General features: G+C 49.0%; 2 protein-coding genes and 1 long non-coding RNA gene across 6 annotated transcripts in view; 1 reads left to right on the top strand and 2 right to left on the bottom strand.

Annotated features, from left to right (window-relative positions):
- LOC107196016 overlaps nt 1-3114 on the bottom strand; it is a 4983-nt gene extending 1869 nt beyond the window's left edge. Inside the window, exon 1 of the long non-coding RNA XR_003047793.1 lies at nt 298-3114. This is a non-coding gene — a long non-coding RNA (uncharacterized LOC107196016). The remainder of the gene's footprint in view (nt 1-297) is intronic.
- A 27-nt stretch (nt 3115-3141) lies between these two features.
- CACNB3 (calcium voltage-gated channel auxiliary subunit beta 3) lies at nt 3142-12386 on the top strand. Of its 2 annotated transcripts, XM_025050245.1 has the most exons (14): nt 3142-3389; nt 3966-4110; nt 7148-7270; nt 7474-7596; nt 8052-8167; nt 8474-8538; nt 8752-8771; nt 8946-9026; nt 9234-9292; nt 9455-9564; nt 9848-9999; nt 10205-10300; nt 10427-10576; nt 11041-12386. In XM_025050245.1, the coding sequence occupies exons 2-14, from the start codon at nt 4096-4098 to the stop codon at nt 11353-11355; spliced, it is 1425 nt and encodes a 474-aa protein (XP_024906013.1). In that variant the 5' UTR covers nt 3142-3389; nt 3966-4095; the 3' UTR covers nt 11356-12386. The 2 variants fall into 2 exon arrangements, with proteins under 2 accessions (XP_024906013.1, XP_015448697.1); XM_015593211.2 differs by lacking the exon at nt 3966-4110.
- An 829-nt stretch (nt 12387-13215) lies between these two features.
- DDX23 (DEAD-box helicase 23) lies at nt 13216-27458 on the bottom strand. Of its 3 annotated transcripts, XM_015593202.2 has the most exons (18): nt 27335-27432; nt 25091-25218; nt 23545-23753; nt 23021-23131; nt 21489-21582; nt 21315-21380; nt 20619-20757; nt 20203-20336; nt 19964-20076; nt 18606-18749; nt 18283-18508; nt 17845-17990; nt 17308-17485; nt 16342-16584; nt 15773-15924; nt 15434-15542; nt 14563-14737; nt 13252-14101 (listed from the first exon to the last, which is right to left on the bottom strand). In XM_015593202.2, the coding sequence occupies exons 2-18, from the start codon at nt 25145-25147 to the stop codon at nt 13878-13880; spliced, it is 2520 nt and encodes an 839-aa protein (XP_015448688.1). In that variant the 5' UTR covers nt 25148-25218; nt 27335-27432; the 3' UTR covers nt 13252-13877. The 3 variants fall into 3 exon arrangements, with proteins under 3 accessions (XP_006916890.1, XP_015448688.1, XP_015448689.1); XM_006916828.2 differs by lacking the exon at nt 25091-25218 and having other exon boundaries at nt 13216-14101; nt 27335-27458; XM_015593203.2 differs by lacking the exons at nt 25091-25218; nt 27335-27432 and adding an exon at nt 24762-24913.
- Nucleotides 27459-27684: the final 226 nt, after the last annotated feature.

The following is a 27684-nucleotide window of genomic DNA, read 5'->3' as shown; positions in this document are numbered from 1 at the left end:
CTGCTGAATGAGGTAAACGCAGGGTCCCTCCGAGTGGGTGGGAGAGACCCATTACAAGCTATGAAGAGGGCCCGCATTTGGGGCAGACTGCAGTGATGGGGAGGGAAGGCAGAACGGCATTGAGGCTAAGGGTGGAAGAGGGGGTAAGAAAGAAGGCAGCAGCCAGAGCTGGCAGCTTCTAAGCACTGGGCCTGGGAGGGGAGGGGAAGACTGACTGGGGAGCTAGTAAAGGGGGTAGAAAAGAGAACTGAGAGAGGAGGGCTCTGCCAAACTCCCCTGTGCCCCACTTTGGGTTACCTGGGGGCAGCCGAGCAGCTAGAATGCTAGGGTCCAGATCTTGGCTTGGTCCAGATCTTAAAGACTTGCTGTGGATGAAGACTTCTCAGAGGTCCTAGCTCTTGCCTCAGTTTTCCCCCATTCAGTGCTCAGGGACTAGGATCTGCTCAGGTTCCTAGTGCACTTACAGGATAAGCCAGAATGTACTTTAGAGGGTCCCAAGAACTCCAACTCCCAAACCTGGTTATTTGGGCTTTCCTCCTATGTCCTGCTTCCTTGCCTAGAGTATCTAATAGCTTCCAGTCTAACGGCTCTTTCCTATTTAGTGAAGGGCAGAAGGAATCCTCTCCTGGAATCCTCTCCTGCCCACCTCTCCTCAGCTCTCTCACCTTATGTTCAGTCATGGAAAAGAAAAGGGATTAGGGGACACATGGACACTGACAAGTACATGTCTTGTTTACAGGACAGGAAGTCACTAGGTTGTCCTGAGAACCGGAGTAGGCAGGTGTGGGTGAGGTGAGAAGTGGCAGGGGGCATTGAGTAGCAACTCAGATAGGGGAAAGAGAAAGAGGCTCTGAGGCTCTGCAAGACCCAGGGGATGGACCCAGGTATGAGGAACCTGAACCTATCTCCTGGGGGTGGTTGGCATGGCAACTCATGCTTCAGGAGCAGACTCAGACACTGTTCCAGATGGGGATGAAGACAACAAGGTGTGTGAGGAAGAAATGAGGCTGATGGCAGGTCCACCGTCACCTACAGACCCCAGGACCTGCTGGTGGTGGGGAGTCCCAAAAGGAGAGGCCAGGAGAGTAGAATTAGGGATGGAAACAAAAGCAGATGCCTCAGCAGCTATCCTCTCCATTAGAGTTATCTCCCTGGAGAGAGCACCTTGAGAGTTGTATTCTTTCACACCTCAATCCTCCTTTCTGTCCCTCTGGAAGAAGAGAAGGAATTGAAGAGGCAGAGAGTAAAAGAGGGTAGGAATACTGAGGAGCTGGGAGAAGGCACAAAAGTGAGAAGACAATGTGTCTGGGAACTTTCAATATATAACCAACCCCCAAATGATGCTAGACTCAGGAGAGGGAACTGTGAAAGCAAACCGCCTTTCCCAGTAGTGATTGGTCCCCTTAGCCAATAGAGGCTCTGACAAAATTGCCAAATCCAGCAGGAGGAAGAGGCTTGTCAGGGCTGAACTGCACCACTTACAGGACTAAACAGACTAAAGGCAGACTAAAGACGGTTTTAAGATTAGGCCCCTTCTCTTTCTTTTTCTTGCTAAGGGAACATGAACAAGTGATATAAGTGAGAAGCCAGTTGGTTTGGGTGGTCTTTCTCTCCCGTGAACAGTGCTTTCTCCAATAGATCTCTGGTCCTTCTCTCCCATGAATAGTGCTTTCTCTAATAGAGCTCATTAAACCCTGTCAGTTTTGGATTTTTAATTCTCCTGTAGCCCAGGAAGGTAAAAGGACAAGCAGATTCCCGATTCACCCTCCTGGGGGTTAGAAACTGGGAATGGAGAAGGACTGAACTCAGAAGCCTTCCTCTGTCCATCTCACATCCCCCTCTAGGTGGGAGGTTGGGTAGGGGGCAGGCAGGCAATCAAAATGCAAAGGAAAACTTTCGCTAAGGAGATGGAAAAAGGAGGGAGCTCAAGTGGGTGGACATTCTGGGAAATTCGCTCAAAATAAGGGCTGCTGCTCTGTCTCTAACCTCAAATTTCAGTGCTCTTCTGAAGGAGGACAGGTGCAAAGTGAGTGGTACAGGTGCCTCCAACCAGGATCCCGGGCACCCCGCCCCCATCCTTTTGCTGAGGAAATCTGACCTTAAACTAGTGACTCTGGGGAGACTTGCCCTTCCCCTTTCCTACTGCATTGGGGTCAGGATCCTACCTTCTGACCCAGCCACAACAATCCCCCTACCTCCACCCTCTGGTTCCTTTCCTGCTCTTTTAGACTCACCTAAAACAGCCCAGTTCTCATGGATGCCTTGCCAATGCCTGGCACAGTTCTTGGCAAGGAAGTGAGGAAGGGAACCCCGACCCTGGCCAGACTAGGATGAAATCTGCCTGCGCAACAGGCGGCGGGAACCAAAACCTCCCCTTTTGCACCGGTTAGGCGACGCGGCTCTTTACTGCAGGCTCCCAGCACTGAGAGGGTCGAGCACCAGGTGGAGCGGGGGCTACTTTCACGGCATTGGCTTGAGGTCGCCAAATCCATTCCTCCCTAGTACCAATGAGGGGTTCGCTTTTGGAGTCTCTGGGATCACCAGGGCTCAGACACGCCGCCCGCTCACCTGGGGCCCTTCCCCCTTCTGCCGCCCGCCCCCATCCCGCCTCTTCTGTCTCCCCCAGTCTCTCCATTTTCCTGTCTCCCCCCATCCTCCTTCTGCCCGTATCTCTCCTTTCTCTCTCTCTCTCTCTCTCCTACCTCCCCGTAACCTGCGCCCGCTCCTTTCTCGGTTCTGGTCTCGTCTCCCTCCGGCTCTCCGCGGCCCCTCCCCTCCCCCGCTCCAGCCCTTTGTTTCCCGGCGGAGTATTTCCTGGGTTGCCGAGCGTCTCTGTCCCCGCATCTCTTCTCGCCCCGCCTCCTCCCAGCCTAGATCCGCCCGTCCGCAGTCTCTCCTCCCCTTCTTCCCCGCCGCCCCTCTGGCCTGTAGGTGCTGGGGCACCCACCTTCTACCCAGCTCCCGTCCGCTACCCTCTCCCAGCCGGGTCTCGGGCTCCCGGGGTGGCCGCCGCCCCGCCCTCTCCCAGAGAGGGGGGGTCAGGTGGGCGGGCACTATTGTTGTAGGAGCCGGCGCCAGATTCCTCAGCCGCGCTCGGGGTGGGACTGGCAGGCTTTGGGGGGGTGGGACGGGGGGAGCGGTGATTTGAGCTCAGAGCAGCTGGTCTTCGCGGCTCGGTCCCTCCTTCGCGCTCCTTCGCTGTGCGCCGCCACCCGCAGGGCTGCGGGGCTCTGTGGCATCTCTCGGGCGCGGCCCGCCGTCCTCGCCCCTGCCTCCGGGCCGCCCCTGCCTCGGGGCCGCTCCCGCCCCCGGCGCTGCTCGCTTCCCCCCACTCGGACTCCCCCATGTATGACGACTCCTACGTGCCCGGGTTTGAGGACTCGGAGGCGGTGAGTGCCCACGGTGAGGGTGGGGGTGGGGGTGGGGAAGTGGGATGATACCTCCTCTGCTTCACCCAATTCAGGACTTCGAAAAAACGCCTCAGTGGCGGGGCAGGGCCTATGACGGGGGAGCTCCAGGGAAGTGAGGAGATGGATTTTCGTGCCAAGGGCTACTCTGTACCCCAGTCGTAGACCAAGAGGCATTGGGTGTGTGTATTAGGAGGAAGTGTTGGGGGGAGGCCTGAGCAGGTGGCTCCAGAGCCCAGGACAGAGGGGTAGAGGGAAGAAGGGCTGGAGGAAAAGGGTACGGGGGCTTTCTTTAGAAAGGGCACACAACATGTCTGGAGTTTCCACAGGTGGATTATGGGGTCTGAATACAACCCCTACAGTAGATGAGTTTCTTGGGGAGGGGGACAAGCCAGACCTCCTGTGCCTCCAGTAAAGGACAAATTTAGGGAGCCTGGGAGAACACCAGAGAATTGGGTACCAGCCTCTTCAGGCAGAAAGATCACAAAACTTGAAGACCTCCATTATTCCCTTCCCCGTCCATCCTAAGCTTGCCTTATTTCCTCATCCTGCCTCTAGCCCAGCTTCTCTCCCAGGCTGGAAACTGGGCACCCAGCACATGGGTGAGCCAGCTGACTGAGTCCCATCCATTCCACGCCTCCGGCTGAGGCGGCCTCAGAGCAGCAGGCATCCGGAGCTCCTGCTCAGCATGGAGGACCTGGAGGTGAAGACAGAGGAGCTGAGGGCCTGGGGATGGAGAGGAAGCTCTTTGCTCAGAGAACCAGGCAACCAATAAATATTTAATTCTCCTCTTTGCTTTTATCTCCTGACCCACTGAGACAAATCAGCTCATTAGGCAGTGATTCCCGGAGCTCAGAGAGCAGGGAGAGTGCCTGGAAAGATGGGGCAAAGATGGGGAGCAGCTTCTCAGTGTCTTCTCTCAAACATCCTGCAAGAAGGCCTCCTTAGGAAAGGACCACTAGACAGATGGCTTGGAAGGGGTCCCTGACAGGCGTGGAGGGTAGAGCACTTGAAAGTGGAGTGTTTGCGTCTTCTCCCACATCTTGCTGCCAAGCCCAGGATAGATGAGTTCTAGGGTTCAGAATAAGCAGCTATCAGTCCTTTTCTGGGACTGGGCTCCTGCTGGGCCAAATTCCCCATTGGGCCTTCGGGGCTAATTACATGGCAGATGATTTTCAAGGCTCTGGTGGACACCTCTTTCTGACAGTTGAAGGGACAGCTGGCATGGCCCAGGGTGTCAAGGTGAGCTTGAAAACAAATCTTCCTGCAGGGCTGGAGGGCCCTAGAAGGTTCTTCCCATCCCTGGAGAAAAGGCAAGAGCTGTCGTCGCAAGGGAAAGATTGACACGTGGATGGTGTTGGGGCAGCCTGCTAACCCATCGCTCACTGCGCACCCCTCTCTGGTCCCTGGATCACCCTCCCCCACTTCCCTTTCTCTTGCCTGGCTCCTTGCTCTCCCTGAGGCCCCCTCTGAAGCAGTAGGAGGGAAATCAGGCTCTAAATAAATCCACGGGCTCATCTCCCTCCTCTCCTTCCCCCGTGCCAGGCAAGAGTAGAGCTGCAGTCTGCCCACACACTCACCAGGCAAGGGGGGCACCATGAGGGCACTGTGCCAACTCCTGGCAGCTCCAAAGTACTGAGCCTCTGGCTGTTCTGGCATAATGCGGTGGGAGAGGCAAGACCCCAGAGTAGGCTTGGCAGGGCAGCACTGGTCTTCCCAAATGATACCAGAGCATGAGAGATGGGTGAGCTCTGAGAACTTAGGAATGATGGAGGAGGGGTTCCAGTATGAGCCCGACTCATTAAACATTTAGGGAGAGATCCTATCATTCCCATTCTAGGGTGAGAGTCCAGGAAACCCAGATACCCCAGGTAGGGACATTAAGATGACAAAATTAGGCTGAAAGCCTGGGGAGCGGAGAGTAAAGGCCAGACTTCTCCCCCAGCATAGGTCTGGGCATCCAGGAAGCATCTGATGGATACTTAGCAAAATGGTGGTCATCCTGCTCTGCTACCTGCCTCCTGGCCTGTTGGCCCCTATTCTTTTCAATCAGCCACCTCCCACAGAGGTATTTCCTGTATCTAAGACCCCTGGAAAGAGGTCCCACACTCTACTGACAGTGCAAAGGTTCTTTCTGGGACTCAGCCACTCTTTAGCCAACTGCCAAGCCAGCCTTATTTTGTTCTCAAGAGAGAAAAGGAATAGCAGGTAGACTCCACTCCTTTATCAAATAAGAGACTTTTCCTTGTGCTGTTTCATGCCTTCGGTCTACCACAGACATTGACTTTAGCTTAGGCTCTAGGGCCTGGGCTGATATCAAGCTGACCAACCCTGTTGCCCATTGTGGGGCTGAAGCAGAGGGCATGGCGGACAGCAAGTGTGTGTTTGCCTTCTCCACTAGGAGTCTGGCCTCTGCTGCCTTCTGTAGGTGATCATGCACTGTAAGGCTTGAAGTAATGTTCCTCAGCCTAAAATATCATAAAACCCCTTCCACGCACATGTGCTCGCTCTCTCTCTCTCTCTCCCTCTCTCCATCTCTCTCTCTCTCTCTATTCCCCTTCCCCCCACCCCACGTGAAGCCCTTATCTAGGCTCCTACCTTATCTCTGCCAACTGTACCTCAGAATGGATGGGAATACCACTTCAGGCTTCTGATCATAAAGAGGGAAAACAGGCAGAAAACAAAAGATTCCCTTTTCCCTAGACTTCAGGGGGAAACCCAGACATCCTGACTTCTATCTTCCTATCCTAAGGTCCAGCTTCCCCTACTCATTTGTGCATCTTCCTCACAACCTTGAATGTGAGCTCTGCAGCCCTCTAAATGCACCCTCATTGTCCAAAGACCTTCCAGGACTCAGACACTGTCCTGGCTAAGGTTACCAAAGACCCCCTCCCTGCATCTCCAGAATACTGCTCCTCTGGCTGGTTTGTCTGGCACCAACATAGCCTTCCTCCAGGGCTGATCTCCCCTCGGGGGAGGGGGAGGGAGATGTAGGCCAGGTGGTGGGCATGGCCCAGCCTTACAGACCCAGGGAGATAGCTTTGTGTTGCCTTCTCAGTCTGTGTCTTGTTTGCCGCCCACACCTGGCCAGTTGCCCCAGCAGGTGTGAGAGGAAAGAAAGTGGGGGTGGGGAGAGTAGAAAGGAAGTAACTTCCAAGAGTCGGCATCTCTGTGTCCTCTTCAACCTGGAAGAGTAGGGACTGGGGGAGATGAGATTTATGGGGTGGATGTCTGTATCTTGACACTCAGGACCAGTGCCATACCAGCCAGCATCTTTTGACTGTTCCTAGCTGGCTATACTCCTGCCAGGCATTTTGAAGGGATAATGTCTAGGCTACTTTGCAGGCTGATGTGAACAAGAAGGCTGAGCTGAGTCGCCTGGATTCAGAATCATCTTCAATATATCATCTTTAGTACATCTCCCTTCCCTCTGCCTCAGAGGATGTGGTAGAGGGGAGAATAGGGAGGAAGGAGGGAAGTGAAAGCTCTATTCAAAGCTGCGGTATTAATAGGCTTGGGGGGAGGGGCCCAGATCTTAGCACATGGATTGGGTGGCTTTCCTACAGTCCCAGAGTCACTGGGGCCCTTCTCAGGGAAATTGGAGGGACCACTGGGGCCCAGCCACCCCTGTGGACATGAAGAGGCTGGGGTTCATGGATGCGCTGCTATAGGGTTCAGAGGGTGCCTCTCTATGCCCCTCCCACCTGAGCCCAGGGGTCACAGCCTCTCCCCCATGCCAGGGTTCAGCCGACTCCTATACCAGCCGCCCATCTCTGGACTCAGACGTCTCCCTGGAAGAAGACCGGGAGAGTGCCCGACGTGAAGTGGAGAGCCAGGCTCAGCAGCAGCTTGAGAGGGCCAAGGTATCCTCTTGCTGTAGGCGAGGGGCAAAACAGGCCAGGCTGGGTGGAAACTTGTTCTCTGTCCTGAGTCCTGAGGGGTCAATGGGCAGAATGTACGTGAATGTGAAAGATTGTGTGTGTGTGATGGGTGGACGATGGGACACTGAAACTGGAAGGGGCACTCTGAGGCTCCTCTCACTGGCACTGATGGCCTAATTCTCCAGCACAAACCTGTGGCATTTGCTGTGAGGACCAATGTCAGCTACTGTGGCGTACTGGATGAGGAGTGCCCAGTCCAGGGCTCTGGAGTCAACTTTGAGGCCAAAGATTTTCTGCACATTAAAGAGGTGACCACCCCCTGTCCCCACCAATTAAAAGCCACTTAATTTCCCTGTTTTTGCCCGGTCCCCTGCCTCTTACTTTAGTCCTCAGTCTATAAATAAGTCCCCAAACTCTTCATCTCTTATCTTTAACACACCCTTACATCCCTCATATCCAAGACCAAATCCCTAGGGTCTCCTTCTGAGGCCTGGCTTGGGCCTGTCATCATATGTGTAAAGTGAGCAGTTAGATTAGCTGCCCCTTAGGTCCCCTGTGACAGCTGTGATTCTTCATACTGAAATCTTGGAGGTCTCAAATCTGGCTACCCTTCCCTCTGGTGCCTTCTGCCCCCTCCACTTGTGTGTTGCCTTCGTCAGACCAACTCTGTGAATACCACCCTGGCTCCTTCACATTGGAGAGCTGGGGTTGAAGCCAGGGCGGCCTCCTCTCACTGCTCCTTCCCACTCCACCCTGCCCCCAGAAGTACAGCAATGACTGGTGGATCGGGAGGCTAGTGAAAGAGGGCGGGGACATTGCCTTCATCCCCAGCCCCCAGCGCCTGGAGAGCATCCGGCTCAAGCAGGAGCAGAAGGCCAGGTGAGAGCAGGGCTGTGACTCAATAACCCCGCCTCCCACCTCCACCCTGCCCCCCTGCCCACGTGTGCACTCTACCCGAAGTCCATTTCACTGTACATGCACGCGTATCTCACTCCCCCCAAATGTGCACATTCATACCCAGCTATATACATTTACACTACACAAATATACACACATACACCAATGCATGTGTCACAAACATACCTTCTTCACTACCTAAACTATAAGAAAGTATTTACAACTGTTAAATGACATATAGAACACACAAACACAAAGATGCTTACTGATTGCCCTTTCTGCTCTCAGGAGATCCGGAAACCCCTCCAGCCTGAGTGACATTGGCAACCGGCGCTCCCCTCCTCCATCCCTAGGTAGCCTTCCCCCAACCCACTTGTCTTGGGTAGGTGGGTCACTAAGACACAGGGGCAAAGAGATTCTCCCCAGGTGAACTATGTGGGAAGGGGTTGGTGCGGGGCTAGAAGAGCTGGGAGAAGCCCAGTGTCTCCCCTGGGGAAGGGAATACATGCCCCCCAGGGCCTTTTCCCCCTTCACAACGTTAATCTTTTATTTCCTTTTCCAAAAAGCCAAGCAGAAGCAAAAGCAGGTGAGTCAAGGAAGGGACCTGGGCTGGGGGGCTCTTGGCTCATGACTGCTGGGTTAGGCTTCTGGGCAGCAGAACAGAGAGGGAAGGGATCCCAGAACTTCTCAATCTGCCCCAGTCAGGCATAGGGCAGGCCACAGAGCCATGGCTTTACCTGACCTAAGGTCAATTCTGCAGGCAGAACATGTACCCCCATATGATGTGGTGCCCTCTATGCGGCCTGTGGTGTTGGTGGGACCCTCTCTGAAAGGTTATGAGGTAAGAGGAAGTCCCTGACCCAAAGAGTCACTTTTGCCAAGCCTGCATGGGAAGACCCCAAGAACCGTGGGAGGGTGTGTTCCCTACCTCACCATCAAGGTCTGTGTGTGGAGGGGGTGGGCTCCATGGCCATGACTGGGGATGCTGCCCCTCTCCAAGGGGGCCCTCAGTCAGATCCATGTCTTTCCCCCCACCTCTCCCACCCAGGTCACAGACATGATGCAGAAGGCTCTCTTTGACTTCCTCAAACATAGGTTTGATGGCAGGTAAGCTGCCCTGACCCGGAGTGGCATGAGAACTAGGGAGAAGATCATTGCCTCCGTCTAGATGTCTGTAGCAAGATCTTCTGTAAAGGGAAAGTTAGGAGTAAGCAGGGGCCTAGCACTTGAAATTTAGAAGTGAGCTGTAATTCTCCATCCCCGCCCCAGGATCTCCATCACCCGAGTCACAGCTGACCTCTCACTAGCAAAGCGATCTGTACTCAACAATCCTGGCAAGAGGACCATCATCGAGCGTTCCTCTGCCCGCTCCAGCATTGGTGAGGAGTCCCCAGCTCCTGCTTCTCCGCCCACTCAGGCCTTACCGAGAACCTTCCTCCTACCTTTCTCTTCCCCCTTTCTCTACCTGCCCCAGGATTTGCAAGAACTCACCGCAATGTCCTCAATTCCCTGTTCCTCTGCCTGCTCAGGCCTTGATGAACACACTCTCCTACCAATTCCTTCTCTTTCACCATTGGGGAGCCCCCCTTCCCCGAGCCCTGTTGGAGGAAGAAGTGGGCGGAGCCACTGGTGAGCACTGTGGCTCACTCACTCCCTCCATAGCTGAAGTACAGAGTGAGATCGAGCGCATATTCGAGCTGGCCAAGTCCCTGCAGCTGGTCGTGTTGGATGCTGACACCATCAACCACCCAGCACAGCTGGCCAAGACCTCACTGGCCCCCATCATTGTCTTCGTCAAAGTATCTTCACCAAAGGTTAGTCAGCAGCTGAGATGGAGGAGGCCCCCGGAGCTGCAGTGCTAGAATGTGCTCCTCTCGGCTTGGTCCTTGTCCCAAGGCTCCTGAATTCCCTTTCCTGATGGTAGATCACAAGTGGGGGACATGCCCAGTTCTTTCTAGGCCCAGCTCTGCTCGGGACTCCCAGAGACTTCAGGCCTTGTTCTGCCCTCTTTCCTCTCAGGTACTCCAGCGTCTCATCCGCTCCCGTGGGAAGTCACAGATGAAACACCTGACTGTACAGATGATGGCATATGATAAGCTGGTTCAGTGCCCACCAGTGAGTGCCTGGGGCAGCTACTCCTATGCCTACTCTTGCTTTTCCAGGACTGGGGGAGTGACGGAGATGGGTGGGAGGCTGCTGCTAAGAGGAAGAAAACATTCTCCCTTCCTCTTCCCTCCCCAGGAGTCATTTGATGTGATTCTGGATGAGAACCAGCTGGAGGATGCCTGTGAGCACCTGGCTGAATACCTAGAGGTTTACTGGCGGGCTACACACCACCCAGCCCCTGGCCCTGGACTTCTGGGCCCTCCAAGTGCCATCCCTGGACTTCAGGTAACCATTTCCAGTGGGTACTGATGCTCAGGCTAAGCCAGCCAAAATAATGCCCCGTCCCCGCACAAAGGATCATCCTTGGCCTCATTTGAAGGCCAAAGGATCAGAGAACTCAGATCTGCTGTACAGAGCTAGAGCAGATGGATGAAGGAACTTCCTGATGAGGGGGAATAAATCAATGAAATGGGTAATCAGAAGTTACTTTTTTAGGGCTCAAAAGAAAGTCTCTCATACCTTTCTCTGGTCTGTCTTGATGGCAGAGCCTGAATTTTGCAGGAGTCAAAAGCTCCAGTTTTCTGTACCTGAAGAGAAACAGTGTTCCAATATGCTTCCCTTCTTTACATTGTTTCCTCTACCCAGGGACTGAGAGTTGATGGGGAACAATCCCCCATCCTAGTAGAGGTGGGAGGGAGGCTGAGGTGAGGTCTGCACTTCCTCACTTAGAGCTGTTGTGTTACCCCCAGAACCAGCAGCTGCTGGGAGAGCGTGGCGAGGAGCACTCGCCCCTCGAGCGGGACAGCTTGATGCCCTCCGATGAGGCCAGCGAGAGCTCCCGCCAAGCCTGGACAGGATCCTCGCAGCGTAGCTCCCACCACCTGGAGGAGGACTATGCAGATGCCTACCAGGACCTGTACCAGCCTCACCGCCAACACACCTCGGGGCTGCCTAGTGCTAATGGGCATGACCCACAAGACCGACTCCTCGCCCAGGACTCGGAGCACAACCATAATGACCGGAACTGGCAGCGCAACCGGCCCTGGCCCAAGGATAGCTACTGACAGCCTCCTGTCTTACCCTGGCAGGCGCAGGCACAGCTGGCTGGGACTTCCACTCTAGGCAGGTTGGCGTTAGACTGGCATTAGGCTGGCACTAGGCTCAGCCCCCACAACCCCCTGCCCAGCCTCAGCTCGAGGTCTGCCTGTGGTCCCAAGGTTCTAGGAGAAGCAGGGGGCCCCCTCACCTCCTGGGCAGTGACCCCCTAGGCTCCCATTCCAGGTACTAGCTGCGTGTGCTGCACCCCTGGCACCTTCCTCTCCTCCTGCACAAGAAGCTGCCCCACTGGGCAGTGCCCTCAGGCCAGGATCCCCTTAGTAGGGGCTTTCCCACCAGACTCAGGGAAGGGATGCCCCCTCAAAGTGGCAAGAGGATAGGGTGTGGGCGACATGGCATGAGGAAGAAACAAGGTCCCTGAGGAGACACAAGTCCTGATAGCCAAAGGACTCAGGGTTTGTGCTTTGGGGTCTGAGGGCCTCCACTCACCTCACTGCCACACACTAGAAATGACAATCAAAGCCCAACAGAGTGGCACTCCCATCCGTCAGCTGGGTGGGGCATCCACAAACAAGGCTGGAATAGCAGGCCAGCTGAAACTCTGGAAGAGAAGGGCTCTCCTTACCCTGTCAGGAAGCTTCATAATAGCTGACAGGACCAGGGACCAGAAGCATGGTCAAGCCAAATGGTAGACAAGAGCCAACTTGGATTGGGGGCTTGGGAAGGGAGGACATGAATGTCTGGAACAACTTTGGGGGCCTCCTTGCCCCACTCATCCTTTTGCTCTTGCATCCTTTCATTTCTGTTTTTGGCCCTCAGGCCTCCTGGGGGATATGGGCCCCAAACTTTATTCCCTGATTTCATAGCTGCTGCTTAAGTTAGGGTTAGATGAGGAGAGAGAGGACACAGTGGACAGCCCCCAGAGGCCCTGTCTACCCAGCTACCCTTGCCTTACGGCTCTAGTGTGTGATCTACAGAGCATGCTCCACAGGACCCTGCCCCACCTCACTGTCATCACTAATAAACATCATGCACAGTCCCTCAGGCTCCTGTTCTGTCTGCTCAGGTGCCAGTTCCTCACTGAGGCCCAAGTCTGGAGGAGGCAAAGAAGTACTCTGGCCTCCTTTCTCTCACAAAGGACCCACTAGGTGGAAAGAAAAAAGACAGGCCGGGGAAGGAACTATATTCCCAGGCAGCCCCACACCTGCCCTCTCATGCCCAGGTGCCTGGAGGGAAACATCCAGCAGCACAGAAAGGACTTGGTGGGAGGTGGGGAAGAGGCTGAGTCACAGCCTTACACTGTCCCTGCCTTAGGCCAAAAGGCTCTCGAAGTAGCTGCAACTTAAAACTCCATGTACTGGCCCAGAAATTTTAGGGTTAAAGAAGAACATGTGAATAAGAGCATTATTGGGGAAGGACCCAGGCCCTGCAGCCCTCTCCCCACAACCTAACTCAGCTGGGCCTAGATCATCACTCCTTGATGCTTCCTTCTGGTGCCCATCTCTATCTCCCCATGAGCAGCAGCCTCAGCAACTGGGGAGCCTGGAGCTGGGTGTCAGGCACACAGCATCAGATTGTGAGAGTGGCCCTGATTGTGCCTCACCTGCCAATTTCACAAGTGCTTTCCTTTCTCACCCTGCACAAAGCTCCCTAGAGGGTTTCTAGGCCAGAGCTATAAGTTATATGAAGCCAGAGCAGGGAGGGAAGCTGTCAATAGCTTTTTCTGCTCCTAAGTGCCTCCTGTCAAGACTTAGACTATCAATTGAGATCGTAGACTCTGCTCTAGATGTGATTTTCTTTCATCTCACAAGTATGTCTTCTGTGGTACCAGGGAGAACCTGGGAGTTTAGCTAGAACTATACACAGCCTTAATATTCCTGAATTTATTCTCAGAACATACAAACTTTTTTCAGAGAATAGAAAACAGGAATTTTACTCAGTGACTTCAAGACACAGCCAGCTCACCCTGTCTCAAATCTACTAAAAAAAACTCCCTGGGTGAGGGATGCCTAGAGTGCACAGCACCCCTTGGCACAGGGGCCGTGCACAGCTCTAAACAAGGCTCTCAACTTGTTTTATAATCCAAAAGGGCAAACACTATCAAAATGACATTAAGAGTCCAAGGTCCATAATCCTCACAGTGCCAGATCCCCTGGGTCATCTAGGGCAATGATGTTGCTGCAGCTTAGGCAGTCAAGTCGGTGCCGAAGAAGTCATCTTCCAGCAGCCAGATTTCTGTTCATCCTGAGAGACAATGCCAATGGCTGCCCCCATAACTGGCAAGAGCTGAGGGCCCAATGCAATCCCAGAGGCCGCCAGGGGGCAGAGCTGGGCCAAAATTGATGGTAATTTGTTCTCCTGGCCTCCTGTAGCAGCTTCCTCTCCTTTTGCAGTCCCACACTCAGGCCTTCAAACCTGAGGGTCTAGGCCAGGGAGTCTGATTGTTAGCTAAGCCCCCAGAAGACAAAAGAGAAGGTCCTGAAGAACAGGCTTCAGAGCCTGCCTTTAAATCTGTGAGAAGAGTCCTCTGTCAGGCAAAGATGGTCTCTTCTCTGCGCTTCTTGGTAAGGATGGTGCCTGGCTTGTGCTGGGCATCTGGGTGGTTGGCTAGTTCTGGGGGGCAGGAGGACACTGGGCTTTCCAGGATGGCTTGTTTCAGCTCATAGAACACAGCAGAGTCCTCTTTGGTGAGGAAGGTGATAGCCACGCCACTCTTGCCTGCTCTTCCTGTGCGGCCAATGCGGTGGATATAATCTGGGGAGTGAAACGGTGGGAAAGGAATGTCACTCAGGGCACCAGGCCAGATGCCCTGGTGAGCAGTGTCTGAAGCCTTTGCTTCTAAATGCATCATCCTCCCCACACCTCCATTCAGTGAACAGAGCTCATGCTTCCTGGACCTGCAGAGCCCACAGTGCTCTTCTCAAGACCACTACTTATGGGGTAACCCTACCACACTACTTATGGGGTAACCCTACCACACTAAGACCAAGATGGGCTCAGCTCTGTCTTCTCCATCCCAAAGACAAGAGTGCTATCTCAGGTGCTGGGACAACACACTCACATGAGATAAAGAGTAGGAGCCCTTCTCACTGGAACAAGCTACTGTAAGCTCAGAGTTGTGAGAGATGGCAGCAGCAGCCTCCTCAGTACTATACTTTGAGCAGAAAGAGACGGTCTCTCTTTACCCAAATTGAAGCTACTTTTCCTGCACTTACCTTCAATGTTTTTGGCCATATCGTAGTTGACCACCATTGACACATCTTGGATGTCAATACCACGACCTGCCACATCTGTAGCCACCAAAATATCCTTGGCCCCAGCCTTGAGGTTGGACAATGCAAACTCTCGCTGCTCCTGGCCTTTTCCACCATGAAGTGTACAAGCATTGTACTGTTGGGAGAATGGTGAAGTGAAGAAAGAGTAATGGGATCATGGAAAGACACAGATATTAAGAGGAGTGGGGACAGAAAAGGACGGTTGCAAAGAGCAGCAGGGTAGGAGGAGAAAGGGAAGCAGGCAGGAGAAAGAATGGGTGCAACTATAAGTAAGGAGACAACAGGTGAGCTGAAGAAAGGATGGGAGAGACCAGGGCAAGGTCAAAGGTAAAATTAGGGGTGAGATGTGGAGCCAGACAGATGAGTAGTCAAAAAGAGAATGAGGGTGAGAGATAAGAGGAGAAAGCAGGGGCCAAGAAGTTTAAGGAAGTTTAAGCACTGAGTGGAGTGGACACGCTCTTCCCCTCAAACACCCGTACAGGAGGAAAGGACACTGATCAACATCTCCCTCCCGACAGCACCAAACATACATAAACACAACAAACTTTGACCCATTCTGTTCCACATCCTCAAATCCTCCCAGGGTATGTGTCTCAAAACCTCTCCCTTGCCCCAGCCCACTTAGAGGAAGACTCAAGGGAGCTAGCTCTAACTGGCACTGCTGGAATGGACAATGTCATAGCAATCGACCCAGGCCTCCTTATCCCCATCAAACCTCCCTTTTCCTTCTGGCCCTGACTTGTTGAATACTGGAGAGGTTCAGAAAACAGCACCAAAGAGACTGGACTTTGCCCTCCCCTGCCAGACACACCCCCATCTTCTCCAGGGATTTGGCCAAAACATCACAGCCCTTCTTCTGGTTGACAAAGATGATGATGGGTGGATCAAAGCCTTGCTCCAAGATTGCCAGCAGCTTTTTCCTAGGGAGAAGTTTGGAGAAAAATGAGATGCCTACCACCCCTCATTCCAAGTAAAATGCCCAACCCTGATCTACAACACCAATTCCAGGCTCTTTGATGCCCATGGCACCCTGAATAAGAAAACAGCTTTTCAACCAGAACAATCCTCTCACACAGGAATCCAGCTACCAGTCACACAGGAAAAAAGCTCCTTCTCTATCCCATTTCCTCTGGCTCAGCTGCCTCCGTACCTCTTTTCTGACTCTGACATGAGGAAGACCTTCTGTTCCACACGTTCATGGGGCTTGCCTGCAGAGCCAATGTACACCACAGCAGGACGCCGAAGATAGCTCCGGGCCAGACGCTCCACAGCTGGGGGCATGGTGGCCGTGAACATGACTGTCTATGAAAACAGGAGGCTCAGCCTTGGGCCCAGGCAGACAGAGTCACATATCCTACCATTACCACAGGCAGCACAGTCCAGGTTGAAGAATCTAAAATAAGCCAATGTAAGCTTTAACAGCCGCCACCTTAGAAAATACTGTCTTTTGCCTTCCTACTTCTTTCTTCAGTACCTGTGCTTGACATCTTATGATGACAGGAAGGGCTAAAAGCGCTGCTAGCACCAATGGTGGGCAGCAACATGACTCTTTGGAATTTTTCCAGAGCAAAGCTAAATGACTACACTGCTAGGACCTTTGGAAAGCCGTACTTAGGCAGGCCTCACCATTCTGGAAACATGTACTCTGGGCCCACCTAGGGTAAAAAGGGCCCTAGAGCAGGTTTGGCAACTTGCCCCAGCCCAGGGAAGCAGCCTTACTTGGCGGTACTTATGTTTTCCTGACTCAAAGTTAGCCAACATCTTCTCAGGGTCTTCAGCCTCATCTGTGTCTGGCTTCTGGTTGCTGACAGGCATGTGTTCCAGGATCTTCTGGACGTCTGGCTCAAAGCCCATGTCAATCATCCTATCTGCCTCATCCAGAACGACGTAGGTACAGCGGCTCAGCACCAGGTAACGGTTCTCTAGCACATCAATCAGACGTCCCGGGGTAGCGATCACAATCTAGGGAGTACAGTGGAATTATATGTGGCCTCAGCAGCTACCTCTTTCTTCAACTTCCTGTCCACCCACTTGGACACTAGACCCCCAAAGCTAAAGAACTTAGCAACCCAACCTCCAGTTATGTTTTACAGTAAAGGCATGAAATCACTTGTTCCTATCCTGGGTTTTTTTTTTCTCCCAGAAATGAATCGGGCCTCTGAGTAAAATCCAGGGGTTAGACAGAGGAGGCAAAATAGCAGGAACTTTCTTGGATGAGAGACTAAAGGATACTGTGGAGGGGATTATATAAAGGGATTATACTAAGAAGTCTCTAAAAAAACTCAATTCTTACAGTAGCCTTATAAAAAACTCTCTTCTCCTATCCTTCTGAGAAGGAAACAACACACAAAGTCTATGACTTGATCTGGCAGAGTGACTAAGAAAACAGGTTTTGTATCTGAATTTCAGCTCTGTCCACTGCCAACTGTGTGTGACTTTGGATCACTTATTAACCTGAGCCCCAGCTTCATCTGTAAAATGGAGCTACCCCTACGTACTCTCATGTAGTTGTGAGAATTAATGATATGCATAGCACAATCCCTAGTAAGTTCTCAATAACAATAGCACATCGATATAAACCAGCCCTTTCTTCATCTAACTTCACATCTATGACAGAAACTAGAAACAGAGTCCCGAAACAATACAGCCTAAACAGCAGGCTGGTTGCTGGCCAGGTGAACAAACCTCACAACCCATGCGCAGCCTGAAGCCCTGGTCTTCTCTGGAGATGCCGCCAATGACAGCCACAGTGCGGATGCCTAGTGGCTTCCCAAACTTGATGGTCTCTTCCTCAATCTGCTGAGCCAGCTCACGAGTAGGGGCCAAGATGATAGCATAAGGGCCCTGGTCAGACTCTTCGATCCTGTGGTAAATGGGGTATTCCACAGTTTCATGAGCTTTGGTTCTCATCCAACCACAAATAGGAGCAGGACAAAGTCACACTTATGGGCAGCTATGGAAATGAGGAGGGTGGTGGGAAGAGGATGCAATGAGCTCCCTTAAAGATCTGATTTCTGGATAACTAAGTTCTCCAGGGAGTGGTCCTTGCCAGCAATAAAATCATACACTTCTTTGATACTACGATCCAGTTATTCCCTAATATCTGACCCAGACTAAAGAAGAGGCTTCTGATGACCTCCACGATAACAGACTTAAAAAGAAAACCACTTTCACCATTCCTACCCAGTTAAGAGCACTCCAACTGGTATCAGCTGACCCCACCTGTCAATTTTGGGAAGCGTGGTGATCCAGACCAGCAATGGAATGAGGAAAGCTGCTGTCTTGCCACTGCCAGTCTCAGCCACACCTATGATGTCACGATTCTGTAGACCAATGGGAATTGCCTGACGCTGGATAGGTGTTGGTTCCTGCAGTGACCCAGAGAGAATAATGGGCACAGGATTATACTTCCTGAGCTATTGCTAATAGAGTAGGCATATATGCTAGCATAATGGGAGGATACCAAGCACAGTTCACAGGAATAGGGACTTGAAAAGAAACATAGTCACCGAACGCCAATACTTCCACCAGAAAGTGATAGACAGCGTTACCTTGGTTCCCACTGGCAGAGAAAGCACCAAATAGTCAAGGAACAAAGTTTATATCCCCTAGGATGTAGAAACAAGTCAGGTCTTCTGGACCAATCTACCCCCTCCTTACCTTGTAGCCACACTTATCGATGACCTCCAAGATATGTGGGGGCAGAGAAGAGTCTTTCCAGGATCGAATGGGATTGGGGATCTTGCCACCTTTGGTAGTGATGCTGTAGTCCTCACGGAAGATCCGCCAGTCCCTGTCTGTCATCTCATCTAACTTCTTCTGGGACCAATGCCGATCATCCCAGCGCTGCTTGGCTTCCTTCTTACGAAGTTTGCGGAGTCTTGCCCTGGAGTAGAATCATGAGGGATAAGTGGGATCAGCATCCCCATCTCCTTTCTGATAACTCTGGGCTATGCCCAACCACTCCAGCCCTGACCACTCACTCCTCCTGCTCCTTTTCTTCCAGGGTCCGCCTCTTCTCCATTAGGTCTCCATAGAAACGTGATTGCTCTCGTTTCTGCTGCTTTAAGTCAATGCCTGCAATGAAGCCTCGCCCCAACAACTGTACCTGGTGCCGTTCTTTGTACCTGGGATTAAGACAGAAGAAGAAAAAAAGAGAAAGAGCTGTTACAGCACCCGGAGGGAAGGGCAGAATACTAAGATGTACCAGTTCCCCTTCCTAGCCAGGGTCTTTCCTCACCCAAAGGCCTGGCTGACTACCAGTTTACCAATTTCCCCATACCAGCTTATCTTACTTCTATCTCTGTAGTCATCAGTCCTCTCTAGCAACTGCCTACTTTAAAAGACCTAGTTTAGACAACCTACTAAATGGGAGAAAATATTCTCTAACAATACATCCGTTAAGAGGTTAATATCCAAAATATAGAAAGAACTCATACAACTTAACACCAAAAAGACAATCTAGGTAAAAAGATAGGCAGAGGACCTAAACAGACATTTCTCCAAAGAACACATAAAGATGGCCAATAAACATGAAAAGATGCTCAAGGTCACTAATCATCAGAGCATTCCACACCTGTCAGAGTGGCTATCATCAATAAATCAACAAACAAGTGTTGGCCAGGATGTGGAGAATTGGAAAGTGGTGCAGCCACTATAGAAAGCAACATGGAGGTTCCTCAAAAAATTTAAAATAGAACTACCATATGACCCAGCAATCCCACTTCGGGTATTCAATCCAAAACAAACAAAACACTAATTTGAAAAGATATATGTATCCCTATGTTCCCTGCAGCATTATTTACAATACCCACGACATAGAAGCAACCCAACTGCCCAATGGAATATTATTCAGCCATAAAAAAAATAAAATAAAACTTTACCATTTGCTACATGGTGGACCTAGAGAGTGGTAAGCTAAATGAAATAAGTCAGACAGAGGAAGACAAATACCACATGATTTCACTTATATGTGGAATCTAAACAACAACATAAATGAACAAACAAAACAGAAATAAACTCATAGACACAGAACAAACTGATGGTTGTCAGATGGGAAGAGGCTTAAGGGGCTGAGTGAAAAAGATGAGGGGATTAAGAAGTACAAATTGGCGGTTACAAAATTGTCATGGGGATGAAAAGTACAGCATAAAGAATATAGTTAATAATACTGTAATAACTATGAATGGTGTCAGGTAGGTACTAGACTTATGGTGGAAAGCACTTCACAAATTATATAAATAACTACTCACTATGCCATACACCTGATACTACCATAACATTGAATGTCAACTATAATTGGAGAAGAAAAACAACCTAGTTTAGGCTTAAAGCCACTCACAGTGGATTGTAGTCTATGGATGTGTCCTCCGATGCATCCCACTCAAAGACAAACTTGCGATCATTGAGATGCCTTGTTCGGCGCCTCTTCTTAATGCCACCCAGGTAACGCTCCTGCCCAGGGTCAGAACAGAATCCATCAAGCTCAAGAATGAAATCTAGCATGCAGAGGTCAGAATAGCCAAATAACATCATTTATTTTTTGGAGGGGGGGAGTGCAGACAGAGTCAAGGCCTGCACCTTAATGGCATGCAGTTCCTTGCTCTTATCCTTTTCCTCTCGGATCTTCTGCCGCCCTTCCTCATCCTCGTTTCCATTGGTCTCCCGCTCCATCCTCTCCCTGCGTTCCCGACGTTCCCGTTCCTGAGGGTCTTCTGTAGACCGAAGAAAGCAAAGCTGCACAAGAGCTCAGTGGAAGAAAAAAGAGGGCATGGAGAGATCCAGACAATGGACACCAAATGAGAATAAAGGAGGGAGATTTACAATAGAAGGGAAATGGAGACCTAACAGAAAAATACTTTTCTCATAAAGTTCCCCCAACTTTTCCTTTTACAAACTTCAGAAAAAAAAATTTTCTAGCTCTCATGAGTAACACTATAATACCATCTCACCCTTTCCTATCCCATCTAGGGGTTACATAGCATAGGAAAACGAACCCAACATTTTCCTTCCCAAGTCTTGAAACTGCTTCCTTTTTTTCCTCTCTTCTTCGAGCACCCTTTGCCGCCCTTCCCCCTCCTGCTGCCGCCGCTTTAGGGCTTCGGCCTCTCTTTCTGCTTTGGAGAGGAACTTGGGCTACAAAATAGATTGGAAATATAAACAAAGGATCTGGGAACAGGGTATAATCACATCACTGGTGGGAGATGGCAGGGAGCCTGAAAATGCTCAGGCATTAAATCGGTTAAGAAAAACACAAACAAACCTAGGATCCTGTTATGGGCTGAACTGTGCCCCCTCTCAAGATGCATATGTTGAAGTCCTAAATCCCAGTACCTCACAATGTGGCTGAATTTAGAGATAAGGCTTTTAAAGAGATGTTTAAGGTAAAATGACGCTCTTAGGGTAGGCCTAATCAGATCTGACTGGTGTCATAATTATAAGAGAAAATCTGGACACATATACACCAAGGACACGTACACACAAAGACCACATGAAGACATAAAACGATCACATACAAGGAGAAAGGTCTCAAGAAGAAAACCCTACTGACACCGTGATCTAGAACTTTCACCATCCAGAACAGTGAGAAAATAAATTCTTGTTGCCATAAAAAAATTCTTGTTGCTTAAGTCACCCAGTCTGTGGTGTTTTGTTATAGCAGCCCTAGAGAATACAGAGCCTCAAGTTCTTACCTTAGCCTCAGCTTCCTCTTCAGCCTTTTTCTTGGCCAGAAGTTCCTCCAGGGATAATGGCTGGGCCTGAAGATAAAACACAGGACTTTGTCCATAAAGGTTCTCTCTCTTTGAAGATCACAAAGTTGGGCTTGAAGTGAAGAGGAAGATGAGAAAACCCTTCCTCTCCTTTACCTTTGGCTTCTTATCACCATGTTCATCCTCTTCATCCTTCTTGGAGTCTCTGTCTTTCCGAGATTTAAAATCTTTTCCTCGACCAGGAGATAAACTTTAAGGAAAAAGAACAGGCAAGGTTTATATTGCTATCTTACCCAAGCCCTTAGATGAGGTTCAGGCTAAGGCCCTCAAAGAGAATGGAAGTTTTCCCATGGCTCAGCAAGACTGGCCATGGTCATCCATCAGGTTCAGAAGCTCCCTTGCAGGCATGGTCATTCTGCCTATTTTGAAACTTAATGATGGCCCTATCTTGGCCCCAATCTACCTGAATCTTCTTTTCTGAGATTAATTTATTCTGGCAAATGAGTCGCCATTACTGACATCAAAAATATTTCCTCCTGGACATGGTTCCATAGTGTAGTGGTTAGCACATCTGCTTTACATGCAGAAGGTCCTGGGTTCGCGCCCCAGTGGAGCCACAGTCCATGGTCTACGGCTATGCCACCCTGAACAAGCCCAGTGTCTGATCTCGGAAGTTAAGTAGGGTCGAGCCTGGTTAGTACTTGGATGGGAGACCACCTAGGAAGACCAGGTGCTATAGGCATAAATTAAAAAAAAAAATTCCTAATAGCAGTTGCACATTGAAGGAAAAAATCCTGCTTTATAATACACAATGAATATAGCCTACACGGCCACCCAAATACACCCTTCCTAGGTACTGCTATATTTGTCTCATCCTTATTTTCTCTTCCTACTAGTGGCAGCAATCCTTACCCCACACCTGCTATTAAGCTTAATCTACAAGAGATCTCAAACAACTCCACTGTGTTTGTTATGAGAATTCTGTCCTTTTCCCTGAATTCTACCTACACACTTGAAGCCAAATAAAAACTTCGTATAAAAAGTTTCCAAAAGAAGGAGATTAAGATACTGGGGCATTAAGCTATCCCAACAAATATATGTTGTATATTCTGGGTAGAAAATTGAATGGTCCAGTGGAGCTAAAAGAATGTCTTGTAGTCTGGTAACCTTTTCAAACTAATTTCTAAATTCTAAGAACAAGCTGATCCTTAAAGGGTTGTGGCTTCACTAACCAATGTGCAAACTGGAAGGCATTTGAGGTAGTTGGATTAAGAAACTAGCTGAGGCATAGAATACTACTGGTATATGTGCAATTGCATAAATATTAAATTATGTTTTTGAAGTCCAATTGTCATTCCTGGAGCTCAAATTTCAGTTGCTGTCGCTTTATATTTTATATACCCAAGGACGTCGCCTCAGGGTTGCAAGATCCTTAAGAAAAATTTATCCATATATCCATGTATTGCATAAAAAAATAAAAATTGAATTTACTTCAAAAAAAAAAAAAAAAAGAACTGGCTATACTTTCTAAAGACACATGCCTTCTAAAAAAATAGCTCTACAGTAACTACTAATAAGATCCACTGGGAAAAAAAAAGTACTTTCCTACAAAGCTGAACTTGCTCAAATGCAGAGAGGAGAGATAGGAAGAGCACTCCTCTAAAGCCCCCTCTCATTCTCTCACGTACCTGGATCGTTTCCGGTCCTTGTCCCGTCTGTGCCCATCCTTATCCCGATCTCGGTCCTTCTTATTTCGATCCCGCTCCTTATCTCGTTCTCGTTCTTTATGCCGTCGTTCTCTGAAGACGAGCAAATTTAAGAAATCACTTGATATTTCTAGAGTATCCTGCTTCACTACAGCACTAAAAAGGTTTTCATGATATTTTCTCCCCAAAGTAAAATTTTACAAATTGGGAAATGTGTTTCCTGGGGATGTTATGAGGTGATTCTAAGGTCTAGCTCAGTCATACTGCTAAATATGAATGACAATGATAGACCATAAACTATGTGAACAGATGAACTACCTCCTCTATCATCAGGACCTTCATCTTACAAGTTCCCTCTTAAACTTTATAAGCTAATGGGTCATTAGATGTACAGAAATCTGTAAAACACTAATGTCCTCATCCTGGAGGCATCAGAGGAAGCAAGAATGAAGAAGTTTGAAATGTACTCTCCCTTTCCATTTAACAGACATACAAAGTTACTTTACCTTTCCGTAGACTTGGACCGGGAACGGGAACGAGACCGGCTCCCTCCTCTACGCCTATCCCTTGAACGATGCCGCTTCCTGTCTTTAGATGGGGAAGACTTCCGGTCCCGGTCTCTATCCCGCTCTCTGTCAGGAGTCCGAGATCGCTTCCTTTCCTCCTTGGAAGGTGATGCATCACGGTCCTTCTTGTCAGCCAGCTCTCCTGCCATCTGTCAGGGGTGACAGGAGTACTATGTACTAAGTACTACTCTAAACTGTTTATATATAATGTACTTAATCTCAAAACAACTTTATAAAGTAGATATATTGGTATGCCTAGTTTGTAGATGAGGAAACTGAAGCTCAGGTATATAAAGTAACTTGTCTACGGACACACAGGTGGAAGTGGCAGAGTTCCAGAGGCACTCTGGCTCCAGAGGCCCACTTTTACTCATTATACTATACTGTCTCTCTGTGATTCCTTTCTGTATATATTCATTTCTAAAGATATACAATGAACATAACTTATTTTAAAAATTAGATTTCAAGAGCATTAAAAGAAATGTCAGTAAATAAATAGTGTACTAGCTATCTCTAAAAAATCCTGTATTGCTTATCTTAGGAATCTGTTATGTCTGCCAGCCCAGCAAGATCAGTCAACACAAAGACATCTAAGGGAGATAAGTTCTCTTGAGGTCATAAAGAAAGCTCAAAAGAGGGAAAATAAAGTGTAACTTTGAGATTTGGAATTATAATCAGCACTCCAAAGAAAAACTAAATTTAAATGGAGAAAAATAAATGTACTTCCACTTATGCAATGGGAAAAACTTAGTGACGGGTATACTGGCCCTTCATGAACTTTTTTTGCAACTTCCTATGAAGAAAGGAAGCAAAAACTACAGGTCATAAGACATTCTGACTGACATTACCTACTTAAATTTTCACAGTCTTGATCATTACCCAGTCCCATGAAAGGTTTGGGCAGGAATCTGTCCTATTCCCTCATGCCTGGGAAACAGTGAACACCATGCCACGCTGTCAACTGTCTTTCAGACTACAAAATCTACTTCAGCTTCATTTGCTAAAAGGACAGCAGGTCTGAATCTGTCTCTACCCCATCATCATAATCATTACCACCACCACCACCACCATCCCCAACACTTGGGATACATTTCTCAGAATTTATTTTATCCCCACATAGTTCAGCTAGAATATCAGTTCCCTAAGCTTTAGCTTACAATCCCCCTTTCCGATGTTCTTTCCCGTCATATATCTTTAAGAAGAGAGAATGTGTAAAGAAAAGAAAAATAGCCTTTTGAGCCACACTTCTCTTGCTCAGGCCTGCTTCCACGTCTAGAAGTGTACTTTCCCTTCTAAGAGAAGCTTTTCTTTTCTACTGTAAAAAAAAGAAAGAAAGAAAAAAGAAAAGAAAAATAAACAAGTAGCACTTTCAAAAGGTGGAAACAACCTATTTTATTTCACAATTGTCTAAGAAATGAGTCAATGTTCTATATCGGTACATTACGCATTATCACATGGAAATTATACTTATGTCTCTTCCACTTACAGCCCTAAGAAAACACTCCAGAAGGCTAATTTCTCTATAAAGTATCCTGGGCATCATTCATTCTTTCAACAAATATTCATTGAGCACCTGGTAGGTGCCAGAAACTGTTCTGTGTACTGGAGACATACCTGTAAACAAAACAAAGTCTGAGATCTCTAACACTTAAATTCCATTGAAGCAGATAACAGTTAAGCAAAAAGATAAGAGAATTTCAAATAGTAATAAGCACTAAAGAAGAGAATAAAACAGAGTGGTATGACAGAGGAAGAGGTATGAACAAGAGACAGCAGGCTCAGGAAAGAATTTTTTTAGATGACATGAAACCTGAGATTTGAATGATGGGAAAGGGAACTAGTTTAGCATGTCTGCCAATTAAAAACAGACTTGTGTGGCTGAATGGCAGTGACCCAGGGAGAAGACTGATTCAGGAGTTCAGGGAGGTACGCAAGAGTCAGATCATGGAAATATGTGTTAGGCCAGGGTAAAAGAACTTGGATGTTAATCTAACTGTAATGGGAACCTTAGAAGAGTGTTAAACAGGAAATTATGTCATCTAATTTTACATTTTTAAAGAATTACTTTGGTGACTTGCAAGAAACTACATAGCACGGAGGCAAGGTAGAAACAGAATCACTGAGAATGCTATTATAGTAGTCTAGGCAAGAGATGACAATGAAGATGAAAAGAAATAGTTAGCTTCAGTGTATACTTTGGAGGCAGAGATGACAGGACTTACTAATGAAAGGAGAAAGGAATAGAGACAACACAAAGATAGCTCCTAAATTTATGGGCTGAACAATCTAATGGTTCGTGGTACTATTAGTGACAGGAGAAGACTAGGAAAAAAACAGATTTAGGAAGAAATCAAAAGTTTCATTTTGGCCATGTTTAATATAAGATGTCAGTAAGAAAACCAAGTGAAGACTGCAGGAAGGCAGTTGAAAATGCAACTCTGGAACACAGGAGACCCTGGAGACAAAATTTTGTGTCATCAATACACAGAAAATAAAGCCACAGAACACTAAGTAATATTACTTAAGTAGGCAGTAAGAATAAAGAAGAAAATAGAAGAGGACACCTGACTGAGCTCTGGAACACACTTTACATTTAGAAGTCAAGCACAGGAGGAGCCAGAGGGAAAACCTGGAAAGAAGCTAAAGCCAGTGAAAAAAGATTTAAAAAAAAAAAAAAAGTAAGGAAAGAGAATGGGGAAGAAAAAAAAAAGTGAAGTCCATGATCTGGAAATCACAGCAGCCAAAAACGTATTTCAAGGAAGGAAGGATTAACTGTATTAAGTGGGAAAAGACTAGGAGATAAAGAAGTAACCCTTACATTTGGAAAAATAGAGATGGTTGGTACCCCTGACTAAGAGCCATTTCGATGGTGTGAAGAGAGTAGAAGCCCGAGTGGGCTGAGTTCAGAAGAAAATGAGAAGTTAAAAGACAGTAAACATAGGCCAACTTTTATTATAAATTCTATGTATCACAGGCCCAACCTTAGCCATTGCTCCCAGGAGCCTTCCTTGCAAATCTCCAGATTTCTGAGTTCTTCAGTTCTTGGAGGGCAGGAGCAGACTTTTTCATTCAATGAAGTTTCTGTCAAACATCCACTATATACAAAGCACTCTGCTAGGTGCTGTGTGAGTTACAAAAGGAAATCAGGAAGATCCTGTCCACAGAAACAAAGCTATGAGACATACCAAGATGAAGGCTCAGAAGAAGTATTACAGGAGTTCAAAGAAGTTTCCTTTCATTTGTAAAAGGGATTTTGAAAGATCTGTAGAGGAAGTGGCTCCTGAGCATTTAAGTATAGGTAGAATTTTAAAATGTGTAATTGAGGGTGCGGAAAAGAAGTCATTCCCGGCAAAAGAAATAACACAGGAGGCGCAGAGGCGGGAAAGCATGACCGGTTCTGGGAAAGAAGCCAGAATTCCAGTTTGGCTGGAGCAAGGACTACTCAAAACATGAAGGAATAAGGTCAGACTGAGGCTATCACAGGTACTATGCCCGTGGGCAATGGTCTAGCCTGTAACATTACCGTAGGAACCTGGCTTGTGCTCCCAGGAGCCCACACTACCCACTGTGGCCCGCGCCCCTTCGCTCCTGCTGACCAGAGCTTTCCGGGCTCGTGCCCCTTCCCTGAGGCGTTCCCCCGGCCTGGTCCCGGAGGCGGGGGCCACCGCCATGACCCACTCTCGCCCTCTCTACAGGCTCGTGAAAACCGCCTCCATGGCCCTGAACTCACCACTCTTGACTCTGAACCGCCCAACGAGGCCTCAACGTCGCCGAGCAGCCGCCATCTTTTCCGTTTCCTGGTTATCGAGTTGCACACCCCCAGCCGCGCAGCAATCTGGGAAGTTGAGTTCCCGAAATTAGGCAGCGGTGGCCAACAACCAGCGCCTGAGAACTACCAATCCCAGAATACACGGCGCGAGCACCGGCCCTGGGCCGCGGGGTCTGTTGGGCAATGTGGTTCGCCAAATATTTGAGTATGCGAGAGGAAGAGTTTTCCGTGGGTAGGCTTCTCGAAAAAGGTCCTCTCCCTGCGCAATCTTCCTGGAATATACTGGTCTTCCTAGAAACTGCATTTAATGA

The sequence above is a fragment of the Pteropus alecto genome, unplaced genomic scaffold (assembly GCF_000325575.1).
Source record: "Pteropus alecto unplaced genomic scaffold, ASM32557v1 scaffold196, whole genome shotgun sequence".
Classification (NCBI taxonomy): domain Eukaryota; kingdom Metazoa; phylum Chordata; class Mammalia; order Chiroptera; family Pteropodidae; genus Pteropus; species Pteropus alecto.
The sequence above is the reverse complement of the archived record's forward strand: the minus strand, read 5'-3'. Positions and strand labels throughout refer to the sequence as shown.

Excerpts from the sequence above, each read along its gene's own strand:
- DDX23 (XM_015593202.2), bottom strand. The coding sequence starts at position 25,147 with ATGATGCCCAGGATACTTTATAGAGAAATTAGCCTTCTGGAGTGTTTT. Across the intron at positions 21,381-21,488 it reads ATGGTGATAAGAAGCCAAAG|GCCCAGCCATTATCCCTGGA; the intron begins GTAAAGGAGAGG and ends TTTTATCTTCAG. Across the intron at positions 15,925-16,341 it reads GAAAACATAAGTACCGCCAA|ACAGTCATGTTCACGGCCAC; the intron begins GTAAGGCTGCTT and ends CTGTTTTCATAG.
- CACNB3 (XM_015593211.2), top strand. The coding sequence starts at position 3,345 with ATGTATGACGACTCCTACGTGCCCGGGTTTGAGGACTCGGAGGCG. Across the intron at positions 9,293-9,454 it reads AAACATAGGTTTGATGGCAG|GATCTCCATCACCCGAGTCA; the intron begins GTAAGCTGCCCT and ends TCCCCGCCCCAG. Across the intron at positions 10,301-10,426 it reads AGCTGGTTCAGTGCCCACCA|GAGTCATTTGATGTGATTCT; the intron begins GTGAGTGCCTGG and ends TTCCCTCCCCAG.